This window comes from Bactrocera neohumeralis, unplaced genomic scaffold (assembly GCF_024586455.1).
Source record: "Bactrocera neohumeralis isolate Rockhampton unplaced genomic scaffold, APGP_CSIRO_Bneo_wtdbg2-racon-allhic-juicebox.fasta_v2 ctg697, whole genome shotgun sequence".
In the NCBI taxonomy this organism is placed as follows: Eukaryota; Metazoa; Arthropoda; class Insecta; order Diptera; family Tephritidae; genus Bactrocera; species Bactrocera neohumeralis.
In genome coordinates this window covers 13,131-27,297 of record NW_026093784.1, presented here as the reverse complement: position 1 = coordinate 27,297, position 14,167 = coordinate 13,131, and the positions used below count along the sequence as shown (strand labels likewise).

The following is a 14,167-nucleotide window of genomic DNA, read 5'->3' as shown; positions in this document are numbered from 1 at the left end:
TTAATGCCTATGAAACAAAGGTAGTATTTCAGTTTACTACATTGCCGTGTGTGTCACCAACGTAGTAAACAGAATACCATGATACCTTTACTATGGTATTGTTACTACATGTGTGTCTCGGCTATTAGTCATGTAATTAGTAATCAAGTTAGAAGAAACTAAGCTCCAGTGTAACCGAACATTTTATTTTCTCGCAATGTGCAAACTATTGTATAAGTTCACTTAGTTTTGTTAAGATGTCTTATACGATATATACGGTATAAAACCAACCTTAAGTTTGATAATTCTTATATTATGTGATTGGGGGAAATGCTGAACACATTTTATCCATATTTGGCACGAGAGTACATTATTATCAGGAAAAGTTGTCCCCTGAATTCCATAATTTTTTTTTAGATCGGACGACTATAGCATATAGCTGCCATATAAACTGAGCGATCAGAATCAAGTTTTTCCTTTATGGAAACTTTTTTATCTGATAAGATATTTTTCCATATGTATAGCTGCCATACAAACTGAGCGATCAGAATCAAGTTTTTCCTTTATGGAAACTTTTTTATCTGATAAGATATCTTTCCATAATTTTTTTTGATCGGACGACTATAGCATATAGCTGCCATACAAACTGAGCGATCAGAATCAAGTTTTTGCAAGATAAATCTGTTGATTTGACGACATATTTTTACGCAATTGCGCATGAATTATTATTTAAAGCATTACTAGAATATCAAATTTTATGAGTATATCCTTGAGGAATGTTGAGAGCCTTATTAACATCACTAATTTTCCAACAGGCTTCACTTACATATTTTTCGATCCAATATCGTCTTAAAATAAGTAACAACTGGAACTCATTACTTAGCGTAGCCATGAGTTTCTGTAATCATTTATAAACATTATTTATGTAGAGAAAAATTAATAAAACTTCGTCAAACCTCTGACCTTTTTATCCCTTGCAAGCAAACGTTGAATTCTTTATGGTTGACACTGTGAACATATAATCTTGACGGAGTACAAATATAAAAATTTAATTTCTTGAAGACATGTACGTATCTTCTTCTTCTTTACTAGCGTAGACTAGTTAACAACTGCGCGCCAGTCGTTTCGCCTTTTTGCTATGTGGCGCCAATTGGATATTGCAAGCGAAGCAGGTCCTTCTCCACCTGCTCTTTCCAACGGAGTGGAGGGCTTCCTATTCTTTTGTTTCCACCGGCGGGAACTGCGTCGAATACTTTCAGAGCTGGGGTGTTTTCGTCCATTCGGACGACATTACCTAGCCAGCGTAGCTTAATTCGCTGAACTATGTCAATGTCGTCGTATATCTCATACAGTTCATCGTTCCATCGAATGCGGGGTTCGCCGTGGGCAATGCGCAAAGGACCATAAATCTTCCGCAGAACCTTTCCCTCCAAAACTCGTAACGGCGACTCATCAGATGTTGTCATCGTCCATGCCTCTGCACCATATAGCAGGACGGGAATAATGAGTGACTTATGAAGGCGGGTAATTGCTATTCGGTCTTCTTCATGGTCGGGCAATGGAGCGTCTGCTCCATCGTCATTGATTCGGGAGTCAGGTTCGCCTTCTCCTGGCGTTATACTTTTACTGTTTGTTGACGTGCTTTTTTTGGTGCGCATTGGCGGTTTTGTATTTTGGTCGCAACAAGAAGTGGTCCGAGTCGATGCTAGGACTTCTGACTACATCTAAAACACTAGGAGCTTGGTTTTTCTATGCTGGAGTCTGGTACTACAGATAACCATATTTCGGGCCCCGGCGAAGTCGATCAGCTTCAACCCATTTGGGGATGTTTTCTCGTAGAGGCGGAATTTACCCATCGTTGTGCCAAAGATACCTTCTGGCGGTTAAGTCCCCATGCACGATTTTGACATCGTGGCGGGGCAGCTCTCATAGCTGGCATCAAAACGCTCATAGAAGGCATCTTTGGTCACATCATTCTTCTCCTCCGTCGGGGCGTGAGCGCAAATCAGCGATATGTGGAAGAACTTCGCTTTGATGCGGATTATGGCTAGACGTTCATCCACCGGGATGAATGACAGTATTCGGCGACGGAGCCTCTCTCCCACTATGAATCCCACCCCAAATTTGCGCTCCTTAATATGGCCACTGTAGCAAATGCTATAAGGACATCGCAGCCCTTGTCCCGTCCATCGCATTTCGTGGACAGCGGTGATTCCAGCCTTCAATCCAACCTTACCAATTAAGGGACTGGATATTCCAGGTACATGTCCTTAAATCGTTATCCTTAATGCATTTGCCATAGTCATCGTCAAAAGGGGGGTCCCTCATCCGAGGATGTTTGTTCCTTTTCATTGGAGGGCTTCTTTCTGGATGTTCTTTGGCTACCAACAGGATACTTGGTCTAGGACCGGAAGTCATGAGCTGATTGAGCCATATGTAAAAGAATCGTTTCTGGCCACTCCCAAGTGAATGACAATCAGAAAATTTTCCTCACTTGCGAAAACTTCTACACATGACACCATTCTAGTCCCTTGAATAACTTTTTGAACTCACCTTGTGAATAATAAAAAAATACCAACACTTTTATAAATTCATAATGCACTTAGTCTTATTTATTACTTTGTATGAAAACATATACATACATATGTACATACGTATGCAATATAAAGATAATACATGTGTAATATTTAAGTATAATGGGGATACATACATATATAAGAGCAGCATATACTATACATATTTATAAAAACCAACGTATATAAGAATAGGCGGATGTACGCAACCGTGTCTCAGCCGAATTTAAAATTTCCTGCATTGTGGCTAAACATAATTATATAATTAATTTATACCAAAGTTTAGAAATTTCGTGGTCGTTAATAGCAGTTCGTGATGCTAGTATAGGTGGTATTTATTTCTTGTATAATATATGCGTAGCTATTTTCATATACGGTTAATGCCAAAAAATGCTTTGACATCTTAATCTTATAAGGATATTATGATATGCTATATATTAAGATGTGTGCACATTTTTATCTATGAATATGTTATGGAAATACATATTTGTTCATTAATCTGTGTATTGTAAAATATATTGTATTCGTAATGTCTTTAAGGTAATGAACTTTGTCTCTTCTTCTGAAATTAATTATTAGTTAAGTCAGAGTATTAATAGTAGTAGTTTTATAAAGAAGCGTACATACTCATTACCGTTACATCTAATTGAGTGCTTTTATTTAATCAGCTTTAAAAGTTAGGTTAATTGTATTAAGTGTTTATTAAGATATGTACGTCTGGAAGAGGAAAGCAGGCGAATGGCATATTCTTTAAACATACATACATATGTATTTGCACATTAACTTGCCTTACTGAAACTTCAATGTATTTTTTATTTTCTAATTCTTAATTTTCTATATATTATTAATACATTAAAAAAAACTAAAGTGATATTTCAACAGCCTTTAGTCTACAATTTCTCCGCGATTAAGGCAAAGCAACGGGGTGATAACTTCTCATCTAAAATTTTATGATATTTTACCTTTATTTTTAAATTTGCCTGTGTCTCTGCGTATTCGTTCATGTAACATACTCGATCATAAAGAACAATATTCTCGCAAAGTTTCTAGGAAGAAAATAAATGAATTATTCGTTTTTATATATATATTTTTATGCATGTAAATATTTATATATAGACAAATATTTGGAACAAATATAATTGTATGTTTAGACGCATAATAAAAATTAATTTTTAATTAGTTAGTCTTAACTCTAACGTGAATGCAGATTCTATATACATACGTGCATTCGTTTTAATAATAATTCCTAGTAAAGACACAACATTTTCTCTGTCAAAACTGTCTTTCCATGAGATAACTTGGACAAAAATTAAGTTATGGTATAGAGAAAACTCTATATAACGAAATTTAAGTGACTGGATAATTTTTTGGGTTTGGCCACGTTTAAAACTTGGTACTCGTGGTGTATTGCACTCTGGGAAACTAAATTACAAAACGATACAATTTGTCGCTCAGAAAAGGCTCGTGTTGACTGCTAGAGACAAATTAAAAAAAAAAAAAAAACAGTAAAGAAGGGCTAAGTTCGCGTGCAACTAAACATTTAATACTTTTGCAACTTGCAAGAATCAAAGCCAGGAACCGATTGTATTCGGTGGAGGGCGGACCAAGCTAACAAACGATCGGCTGGTCAGTTGTCTCCGAGCACCTGGTGAGTCAATACAAACATTTTCACGCGATGTTTTTCTGTGAGTGGTGCATGCCGAAAATGCAGCGTTCGTTAGAGCACAGGTACGCGATTAAATTCTGTGTGAAACTGTATAAATCGGCGACAGAGACGTTTGATATGATCAAGCAGGCTTACCCAGATGTTGCTTTAGCAAGAAGTGATGTGTTTCGGTAGCACCAGGTCTTTTTGGAAGGCCGGGAAGAGGTCGCTGATGAATTAGTAAAACCAAAGTGAAAACGATGCTCATTGTCTTTTTTGACATCAAAGGACAAACCGTCAACGCTTAGTTTTATGTGAAAGTCCTCAAGAGACTCAAACGAAGGGTCAATCGGGCCGATAAGACATCCCAGCCGCCCTTCAGCCCAGAAGTGCCCCCCCCCCCCCCGAATTTTAACGATTGGTTCAATAACTCTTTTTAAATCGACTCAGTCCTATTACTTTCCGGACAAATCCTGTATATAGATATACAAGGTGCGTTCCAAAGTAAACAGGACTTTTTGAATATCTCATGACATTTCATCGATTGGAAGTGAAGTTATTGCGTTTTAAGTGTTAGTATGTTTTTGTTATCGGTGCGAAAATGAGCTTCGAACAAAGAGCCAACATTAAATTTTGTTTTAAAATTGGTAAAACTTTTACCGAAACGTTTCAATTGATGAAACAAGTTTATGGCGATGATTGCCTATCTCGTAGCAGAGTGCTCTAGTGGTTTCTATGTTTTCAAAGTGGTCGTGAGGACAAAAATGACGATCAACATGTGGGCCAATCAAAATCCGTGATCACCGGAAATTCCATCGAAACTGTGCGTGAATTCATCAAAAATCAGCCGAAATCATCATTGAAAATCATGGAAATGGAATTGAACATCTCCAAAACATCGATTTATAGCATTTTCACCGAACATTTGGGCTTACGAAAGGTGTGTGCACGGTTTGTTCGGCACATATTGACTGACGACCAAAAATTGCTCAAAATCGAACATTCGAAGGAAGACTATTTGACCAAAAATCATATTCATACTAATAACCACTCCCCGTATTCACCTGATATGGCATCTTACGACTTCTCCCTTTTCGGAAAAATGCATTTGGCCATGAAAGGAAAGCGTTATGCAGACATAGAGGCCATTCAAAAGGCTTGCACCGGCATACTGGCGGTCATACCGGCCAACGAGCTAAAACACTCGTTTGACATGTTTTTGGGCCGTGCAAAAAGCTGTATTGAAACAGAAGGAGACTATTTTGAATAAAATAAATTAATTTTGCCGAAAAAACCATTTGTTCTCTTTTTTTAAGTCCTGTTTACTTTGGAACGCAGCTTGTATATTGCACATAAACTGACCGACATATTAGGCATGAACTTTGTTAGATAAGTAAAAATCATTATATGTAGTACATGGGAGTTGGGGTAGTATCGAGCCGATTTTATCTTTTTTCCCAATGTCACATACTAAAGAACAAATTATATAGGAGCAAGATCAAGTTTTTGCACTGTTATGAAGTACAAAGCCACCCGGAAGTTCAAAAATCTTTATATTAGATGTATGGGGCCCATGGGAAGTATTTGCCGATTCAACCCATTTTTGCTATACGGACATATTGCCAGAGAAGGATTACACCTGAATTTCAATTATATATCTCACATATTGGCCGATATATTCGATCAAAAGTCAATTTCGCCAATTTTCACATTGTGACATAAGAGTTTAGGAAGAACGCTACGTACTATACTTAGTCGAATTCGGTTGACCGGGTCTGGAGATATGGGATTTTACCAAAAAGTGAGCGGAGCCACACCCATGGTCCAATTTTCCCATAAAGCCTTCTCATACCATCTCGGAGGTAAAATTTGATGTCGCAGGAGTATTAGTTGTTGATTTATTGATCTTTTAGTAATTTTGAACAGTACCGTTATATAGGGAGTGAGCGGAGTTATCTTGCGATTTCATCCATTTTCACACTGTCGATGTTGTTGTAGCTTTTGTGGCTAACGAGATATGTGCATTAAACTTATTAGAGGCCGGGGCCACGCTCACTTTTTCAAAATTGTTTGCCCTCTTGCTACTGCGATCCCCTGTGCCAAATTACAGTTTTATACGTATATCTTAATTTAGTTATGGCATCTTATAGGGTTTCGTCTAATGAGGTTTTGTGCGCGTGGCAATGGTTCGATTATGCCCATCTACTACGTCGTAATTGTTTTTTGTAAGAAACCCGCATACCGAGTTTCATCAAGATATCTCAATTTTTACTAAAGTTAAAGCTTGCGCGAACGGACAGACGGACGGACAGATAGACAGTTACCCGGATTTCAACTTTTCTTGTCATCCTGATCATTTATATATACTAGTATAAGGTGATACATACAACCGTTAGGTGAACAGAACTATTACACTACGTAGCAACGGTTACAAGAGTATATATATTAAGTATTACATTATTTCAAAAACTACAATGGCTTAAAAGTGGTGGATGAGGACCTGTATTGGGCGTTCCCTCTAGGAATAAGCTAAGGAATTACAAGTGGACATTTTTTACAGTTCTTTGTTGAATGTTTGAATTTTTGAGACAATTTGCATTCCATGGGATTCAAAAATACAAACTAACATTTAGAATTGTCCAACTGGCTTAAATTTTTCCAATAAATGATATTTTTACCATAAAGGATAAATGAATACAATCACTGATATTAGTTTCACCGTCTATTGTTCTATTAAGCTTACTTCTTAACTTAAGGTGTGGGCAGTAATATAATCTAAATTTATATCTTACAAGGATAGCACAGATATAATAGTGTCACTGACCTGTATTGTTGTTTGCAAACAAGTCAATGCTTCTGCCAATTTGGGACCAACTTCAGCATATTTTTCAACGACTTTTGTAAATTTATCTTCGTGCTCATTATTCCACATGTCTGCCACCAAAAACTGTGCATCCGCTGTCTTTGATCTTACTTTATACATCTGTCGAAAAGTTGAAAAACTTCTCATTTCACTCCAATCATTATTAGGTCGTTGGCTTCTCGGTATAGTTGCGATTACTTCCGTTTCATCGTTAATGATGGCATCGGCTACGGCACGCCAGAACATCTGCCCTCCGTGTGCAACGTGCTCCTCCTCTGAACAATGTCGCCAACGAGAATTGGTCTCTTGGCAAGCTAGGCGCAGAAAAGGACGGTTGAAGTAGCTCAGCACATTTATATCCCCTTCAGTGACCACAGACTTTAATGCAGCACTCAAAGGAAAATTTAAAAAGTGGCCACTGGTAGTTTCGTTCAGCCTGTGATAACAACATGGCATGATAACCAAATGTTTAACTTCTGCCATTTCAAAAAATAATTTTATAGATGTAACCGATAGATCAGCACAAGCATGTAAGCCTATAATAGCCCATTTATTCAGACCAGTCAACCCACTTCTCAAAATATGATATTTAATCGCATTGCCTGCAGTCGGTTCAATAAATTGCTCAACATAAGTGACACGTTCACTCATTTCAGGTATCTGTTGTCGCAGACGTTTACGTGCACTCATTACTCGACACATATCTGCTTCTATGCCCAGAATCCGCCAAGTTTTGTTAATGCTGCACAACGCCTCACTAAGGTAACCCAAACCAGCTCCAAAATCAATTAGTAAGTGTACATCATTACAATGAGTCTGTATAGCTTTAGTTAACTGAATAATTTCGTGTTGTTTTTTTACACTCATCTTCCTAAGTCGACATTTTGGAAACCCTTCTAGTTTATTTGATATTTCTTTCGTAGCGTGTACTTCTTTTGGTATAAGGCCGCGTAGTACCGAGCGAAATGTTTTCAAAACAATAGAATCAATACCAAGGTTAAAGTCCTCACATTCATGCAAAAATGGAAATATATTTAATTCAGAGTTTCTTAATTGCAAAAAATAGTTTATATAGTCTGATGGAATCTTTTCCAACAATCCGGCTTTTATGAATCGAGTGTTGGGAGTTATATATATCCAAGAATGATCACAGAGAAAGGCAACGGTAGCTCTAAAATAGTCCAGAGAAGAGTGAAATCCTTCAGGCAGGGCCATAATTAACTGAAAAATATACTAAATTTATGTTGCCGATTAATATTTAAATAAGTTTTTGATATTAGGTGTACACTCAGTCCTTTTTTTACGCGACCTCTTTTTACGCTATTTCACTTTAACGCGGTTATTTTTGCAGCGCAAATTCCTTTTTTTACGAATTGAAAAATTATTTTGTAGCAAATGATACTGATGCCGAACGTGCACGAATTTTTCAAAAATAATTGAGTCTCTGCATGTTAAGATATAAAGAACTACATCGGAATTTATTGGGACCAAAAAGAAGCATTCAAACAAAATTAACTGAATTTATGGTGCAAGCTCAGTCGGAGATGCTAAGTCAATCAGAACATCAATCCATAGTTCTTACTATTGACTCTGATACAAATTCTAGTGATATCAGTGCCGGCCATCAAAATAAGTGGCTAAGAATAATTTAAACTACGTATAATGACAGTGATTAAACAGCATTCAACGGTTTTTTCAATAAATCTACCTATTTTCTATTTTCTTCTCTTTTATACATATATATGGTTTTTGTTTTGTATTTTTTATTTTGTTATGAATGAATAAATCATAAGTCTGAAATTTGAAACTTACTGTATTGTTTTTGAATATTTTTTTGCGCGTGTATTTTGTTATACGCGATATTTTTTATATTCGGATCCAATTCGTCAGTTAATATTGGAAAACTAACCATTTTTACGCGATTAGTGGCAGAACCAAAAATCGCGTAGAAAAAAGGACTGAGTGTAAATCAAAAATTTCTAACCCTATAATATTTCTATTATATTTTATTAGCGGTGCAAGAAGTTAAATTTTTCTTATTACCCTCATTTCAATATAGTACTGGACATTCCAGTCAAATTTTCGTATCAAGCATACCTTGACGAATTACATTAATTTTTGCATCAGACCACTTACGTATATTTAAGAGAGAAAGGAAGGGCTAAGTTCGGGTCCAACCGAATAGTTTATACTCTTGCAACTTGCAAGAATGAGAGCCAGGGACCTTAAGGTGCCAGAGGATTGGAATTCAAGCAATTATATACACACTCGACATAAGGTTTGTTAGAAAAACGAAAATCATTATTCATATGTAGTATCGATCCGATTTTATCTATTTATGTCAATACTATATACTAATAAATGCCACATACTAATCAAATGTTACCAGACATTCATTAAGGTACCTCACTTACTATCATTAATCATATGGAGTAAAGTCAGCCGGATGATATATGTTTGTTACACGGGGAATAGATCAAGTTTTTATCTATTTTAAGAAACACCGTTATCAGCTCTCTAATTTTCATAGAGATAGCCCAAATGTTGGCCGATATATGCGGTATAAAGTCACCAAGCAGTTCAAAAACCGTTGTATTAGGCATCAACTGAGGTGAGTATTGACCCGATTCAACCAATTTTTGACACACAAAATACCATTGTCCTGAGAGAATTAGATTTTTTGTAGCTTAAGTGGTTTAGAAGAGATTTACATTAAACCAATTAGAGGGCGGATCTACGCCCACTATTTCAAAATATCAGCCCACAGATGTCCCTTGTAATGCGATGCCCTGGGCCTAATTACAGTTTATTAGCTGAATTAGGTACTTAGTTATGACACTTTATAAGTTTTCGCTTAGTACTGTTTTGTAAGCGTGGTCATGGTCCGAGTACGCCTAGTAGATTTGAACTCGTCTCTTCTTCCTAATCTTATATAACAATATGTATAACCCTACATCTAACTCGATTAGTTTTAGATGATAAAAAACAACAGTTAGGTGAACAAAGCTATTATACTCTGTAAGAATTCCCACGATGACCGGAATTGACCCGGATTTTATCCAGCTTTTATCCGATACGCTTGGATCGGTGAGTATTAATTTAATTTAAAATTATACTCTGTAGCAACGTTTTGCAACAGTATAATATGGTAAGTAGACACAAATACAATCGGTATGTCTACTATTTATATTTCAATACAGAGGATCACTCAGAGTTAAACTACCATATATTGCAAAACAAAGCTTGATATGCTAATGTTGGCAAGTTAGTTCAATAAGAAGAAATTTATTAAAACAACAATATTAAAATAAAATTTTATATATTTTATTATCATTCACATACACACATCGTCTAAACCAAACTTAAAACCAAACATATTATTCAAATGACTAAATATGTATATAGTGGCATCAAAAAGGAGGTTACAAAAATGAAGAGACACTTATTATAATTTAATACAATTACTTATGTCGTCAATTAATTTACACATACGTTCTTTAATTCAAAAGTTGATATAGTTAATTATTAATGTTTCTTTAAGAAATAACTTTCCACTTCAAGTTCGTCTCCTCCTCCAAATTCTTATTTTCAGGTCCAAGCAGACAATTACCGAAATGTGCAGGTTCATATTTAAAATAACGCGTAACGACAGCTTTCAGCTCATCTACGGATGTGGAGAGAATGCGAGCGCGGTATTTAGCAAACATCTCTTGGGAAACGCCATATAAAAAGAAATCAATACCAACATTCCCCGGGGCAATCGGTGCATCCAATTGCTGCAGTACACCTAATTTCGCTTCGAATAAAGCTTGCTCAGTTAACTCTAAATTGTTTTGCTCCAACCATTGGTATGTATCATTAAATGCTTTTAATGTTTTAGTTGAATTTGGATCCCGGTAGCTGAAAAAACAAAAAATGCCATCAGATCCGATTTTCGCACCCGCACCATATGCTCCATTTTGTTCTCGCACTACTGGCAACAAATATTTAGCGGAAATTAATTTGGCTAGCACACGTAGTGTAGGATGATCACGATGAGTATATGGCACGGTGAAGAATGCCTTGGCACAATAGTTGACTGGGATGTTCATAACAAAATGCTGTTGACTAGGCTCGAGCAGATTGATAATGTGATCACAGTTTTTATTTGCTTCTGAACCAATTGGCATACTATCCAGAAATTGTTCATAGTGCTTAATAAGGTTTGAATAGAAGTCTTCAGAAGTATTCAAAGCACAACGCATATTGTTTTTCAATAAAAGTTTTTGGCCCAAAATATAAAGCTTTTCTCTAATATCTTCAATTTTGTTTTCTTTTACATAATTTTTCATAAATTCAATGTGTTCTACACCTGAAAGAAGAGATTTTAATTTCGCAGCACTTGTTACCAAGCCCGCACAGCTCTGCATTGCATATAAATGGCCTGAGCTAGCGATTCCCACCGAGATATTGGACACATAGTTATCAATTAGCATACTTAAACGATCAATGTCCTCTAATTTAAATTTCGTTAGTAATTCTGTGCACAATAAAAACATGTCGCTTGCATTCTTGTCCAACGCATGTGTCGTCATATAAACACCCAAATAGTATGATTTGCTATCGTAAATATTTTCTGCGAAATGCAATTTAAAATCAATACCAGCAGTTTTTGATAAAACCAGCTTATCAAATTCTCTAAAATCATAATTGCTGGTCCCCATGTCGTTTATGACATTGCAGAAAAGGGGTAATAGCATAACTTCGTCATGATTTAGGTTATTACCGTTAAAATGCAATTTTAAATATGAAACATCATTGGTATGAACATGACATATCTGAGTTGGTACGTTACCAATACGCACAACATTAGTAGCTGGCATTTTTGGCATTTCTTGAACGTCGGTCAAGTTTAGGCATGGCAATAAATCTAAATTAGGTGGGGTCTTTTGGGCTTGTTCCAATTTAATGCCATTTTTATAAATTTCTTCACGTTTTATATCATCAAGTGACATTATTTTTTGTTTTAAAATATCTAGTTCAGCAGTTCTAAAATTATCTTCATAATGATCGTCTGGGGACATAGTTAATGTTAGACGATGTGTATTGGTTGCAAAGTATTGTTCCACTTTATGTTGCAAATATTTCGGATCTTTACCCAAATTATGGCGAAAATTAGCTATCATATTCGTTACCCGTAAGCTGGAAACAACGTCGCCATCATGATTCCACAATGGTGTGGAGTTAAATAGCAAGCCCATACCAAATTGTGGACTTTGGTGTTTCAGTAGTAGCTCAATATTATGAAGAACACTTTCTACGTGGCCACGATCAAATCCTTCAGCAATTACTTTTTTTATGGTTTTGTCAAAGATTTCCTGTACGCGTCCGAAATCTTCAACACGTAAATCCTGTAATCCAACGCAGAAAAAAGTGTCTTTTATTTGTGGATCGTAGCCAGTTGCCTGATTATAACCGCCAGAGAAGTTAGGTTCAATAAGACTTTTATAGAACGATGAATTCGGTCCTCGTATTAACAATTCTGAAAGCACATGCAGCACAAAAGTCTCTTGATTGTCAGTTACGTCTGACATTAGCAAAGCTATAGCTATTTGATTTTGTCTCTCGAATGGTGCACCCATATTATCAAAACGACTGGATATGTGTACATTACGTGGCTTATCCCAACGAGTTTGGCTTGGTATTCGGCTATACGAGTTATCTATACCATTACAATCACTTAAATATTCACTACTTACATATTCAAGGGTTTTAAGTAAATTGAAATTGCCGTAAGTGTAAATACGAGCGTTGCTTGGATGATAATATTTCGAATGGAAATCTACCAAATTTTTGTGTGATAATTTTGGTATTTCCAGTGGATTACCTCCCGATACAAAGCCGTATGTATGGTCTGGTACTAGATTATTAAGTAGATTTTGGGAGAATACTGAACTATTCTCTGAGAAAGCACCTTTCATCTCATTATAAACTACTCCTTTTAATACATATTCAGAAGACTTGTCATGCACATTCGAATGCTCTAATCGCCAACCTTCCTGCAGGAAGTCCAAATACGCCAAATTCGGTCTAAAAATTAGAGTAAGCCGGTTATCAAATTTTTAAAGTATGTAATCCACAACAGCTCACCTGAATACTGCATCCAAATAAATTCTCTGCAAATTTCTAAAGTCTATTTCATTCATGGTGGAGAAAGGATACATTGTATAGTCCGGACCCGTCATAGCGTTCATGAAAGTAGCGACTGATCGATTCAGCATTTTAAAAAATGGATCCCGCACAGGGTATTTTTTCGAACCACATAATACACTATGTTCAAGGATATGTGGTAAACCAGTTGAATCGAATGGTGTTGTTCGAAAATTTATAGAAAATACATTGTTTGAATCCTTGCGATCCAAGTACCACAGTTCTGTACCACATCTAACATGATGAAATGTATAGGACATTATACCAAAGTCTGGTACAGATTCCACTCTAATACATTTAAACCCATTGTATTCTTTGCCTTCACTGAATTTGTGCTCTTGCTGCTGTATAATATGAGGTGCGGCCATCACTTTGTTACGATATAATATCTTGTTTGGGACACCGTAGACAATTTGATTATTATTAACAATTTTTCCGATTTTTCTAGTGTCCGTATAAAATAAAGCTGCACGCTTCATAACTGGAGCAACGGAACCCGTCCCCCTGATAAGTGCCAACATTGTTCTTCAATATCTTATCACTAATTGTGGGTGCAATTAATAAGCTATATATTTCACTTCGTTTGATTAAAACAGTACCTAACTTTAAATGATTTCTTGCGCTAAATCAGCCGGTTCATTCCTTAATCGTAGTAAAAATTTGCTAAAATGTGATGTTACGCAATTTTATCTTTGCATGTAAATAAATATCGATTTAAAAATATTTTTAATTTTGCACTTACCTTTACAATTTCGACTAAATTTTAATTAATATATATTTTATAATTAATTATATTTTTAGTTTACTTTTATTGTAATAGGTTTTACAAGCAGCACAAATAAAAGAATGAGACAAAATAATCCTCTAAATTGTACAAATTTTTGACATTACTAAAACGAATGCCATATGATTGAACAT

At 35.9% G+C, this 14,167-nt stretch overlaps 2 protein-coding genes across 2 annotated transcripts; both read right to left on the bottom strand.

Moving 5' to 3' along the window:
- Positions 1 to 6,985: 6,985 nt before the first annotated feature.
- Positions 6,986 to 7,927, bottom strand: LOC126767475 (uncharacterized). The gene has a single exon (XM_050484967.1). It carries the CDS (start codon positions 7,925 to 7,927, stop codon positions 6,986 to 6,988), a length of 942 nt encoding a protein of 313 aa, XP_050340924.1.
- Positions 7,928 to 10,362: 2,435 nt separating this feature from the next.
- LOC126767483 (presequence protease, mitochondrial) lies at positions 10,363 to 14,109 on the bottom strand. The gene is made up of 4 exons (XM_050484976.1): positions 13,992 to 14,109; positions 13,849 to 13,912; positions 13,190 to 13,790; positions 10,363 to 13,129 (listed from the first exon to the last, which is right to left on the bottom strand). Exons 3-4 carry the CDS (start codon positions 13,768 to 13,770, stop codon positions 10,597 to 10,599), a joined length of 3,114 nt encoding a protein of 1,037 aa, XP_050340933.1. The 5' UTR covers positions 13,771 to 13,790; positions 13,849 to 13,912; positions 13,992 to 14,109; the 3' UTR covers positions 10,363 to 10,596.
- Between the last annotated feature and the right edge of the window lie 58 nt (positions 14,110 to 14,167).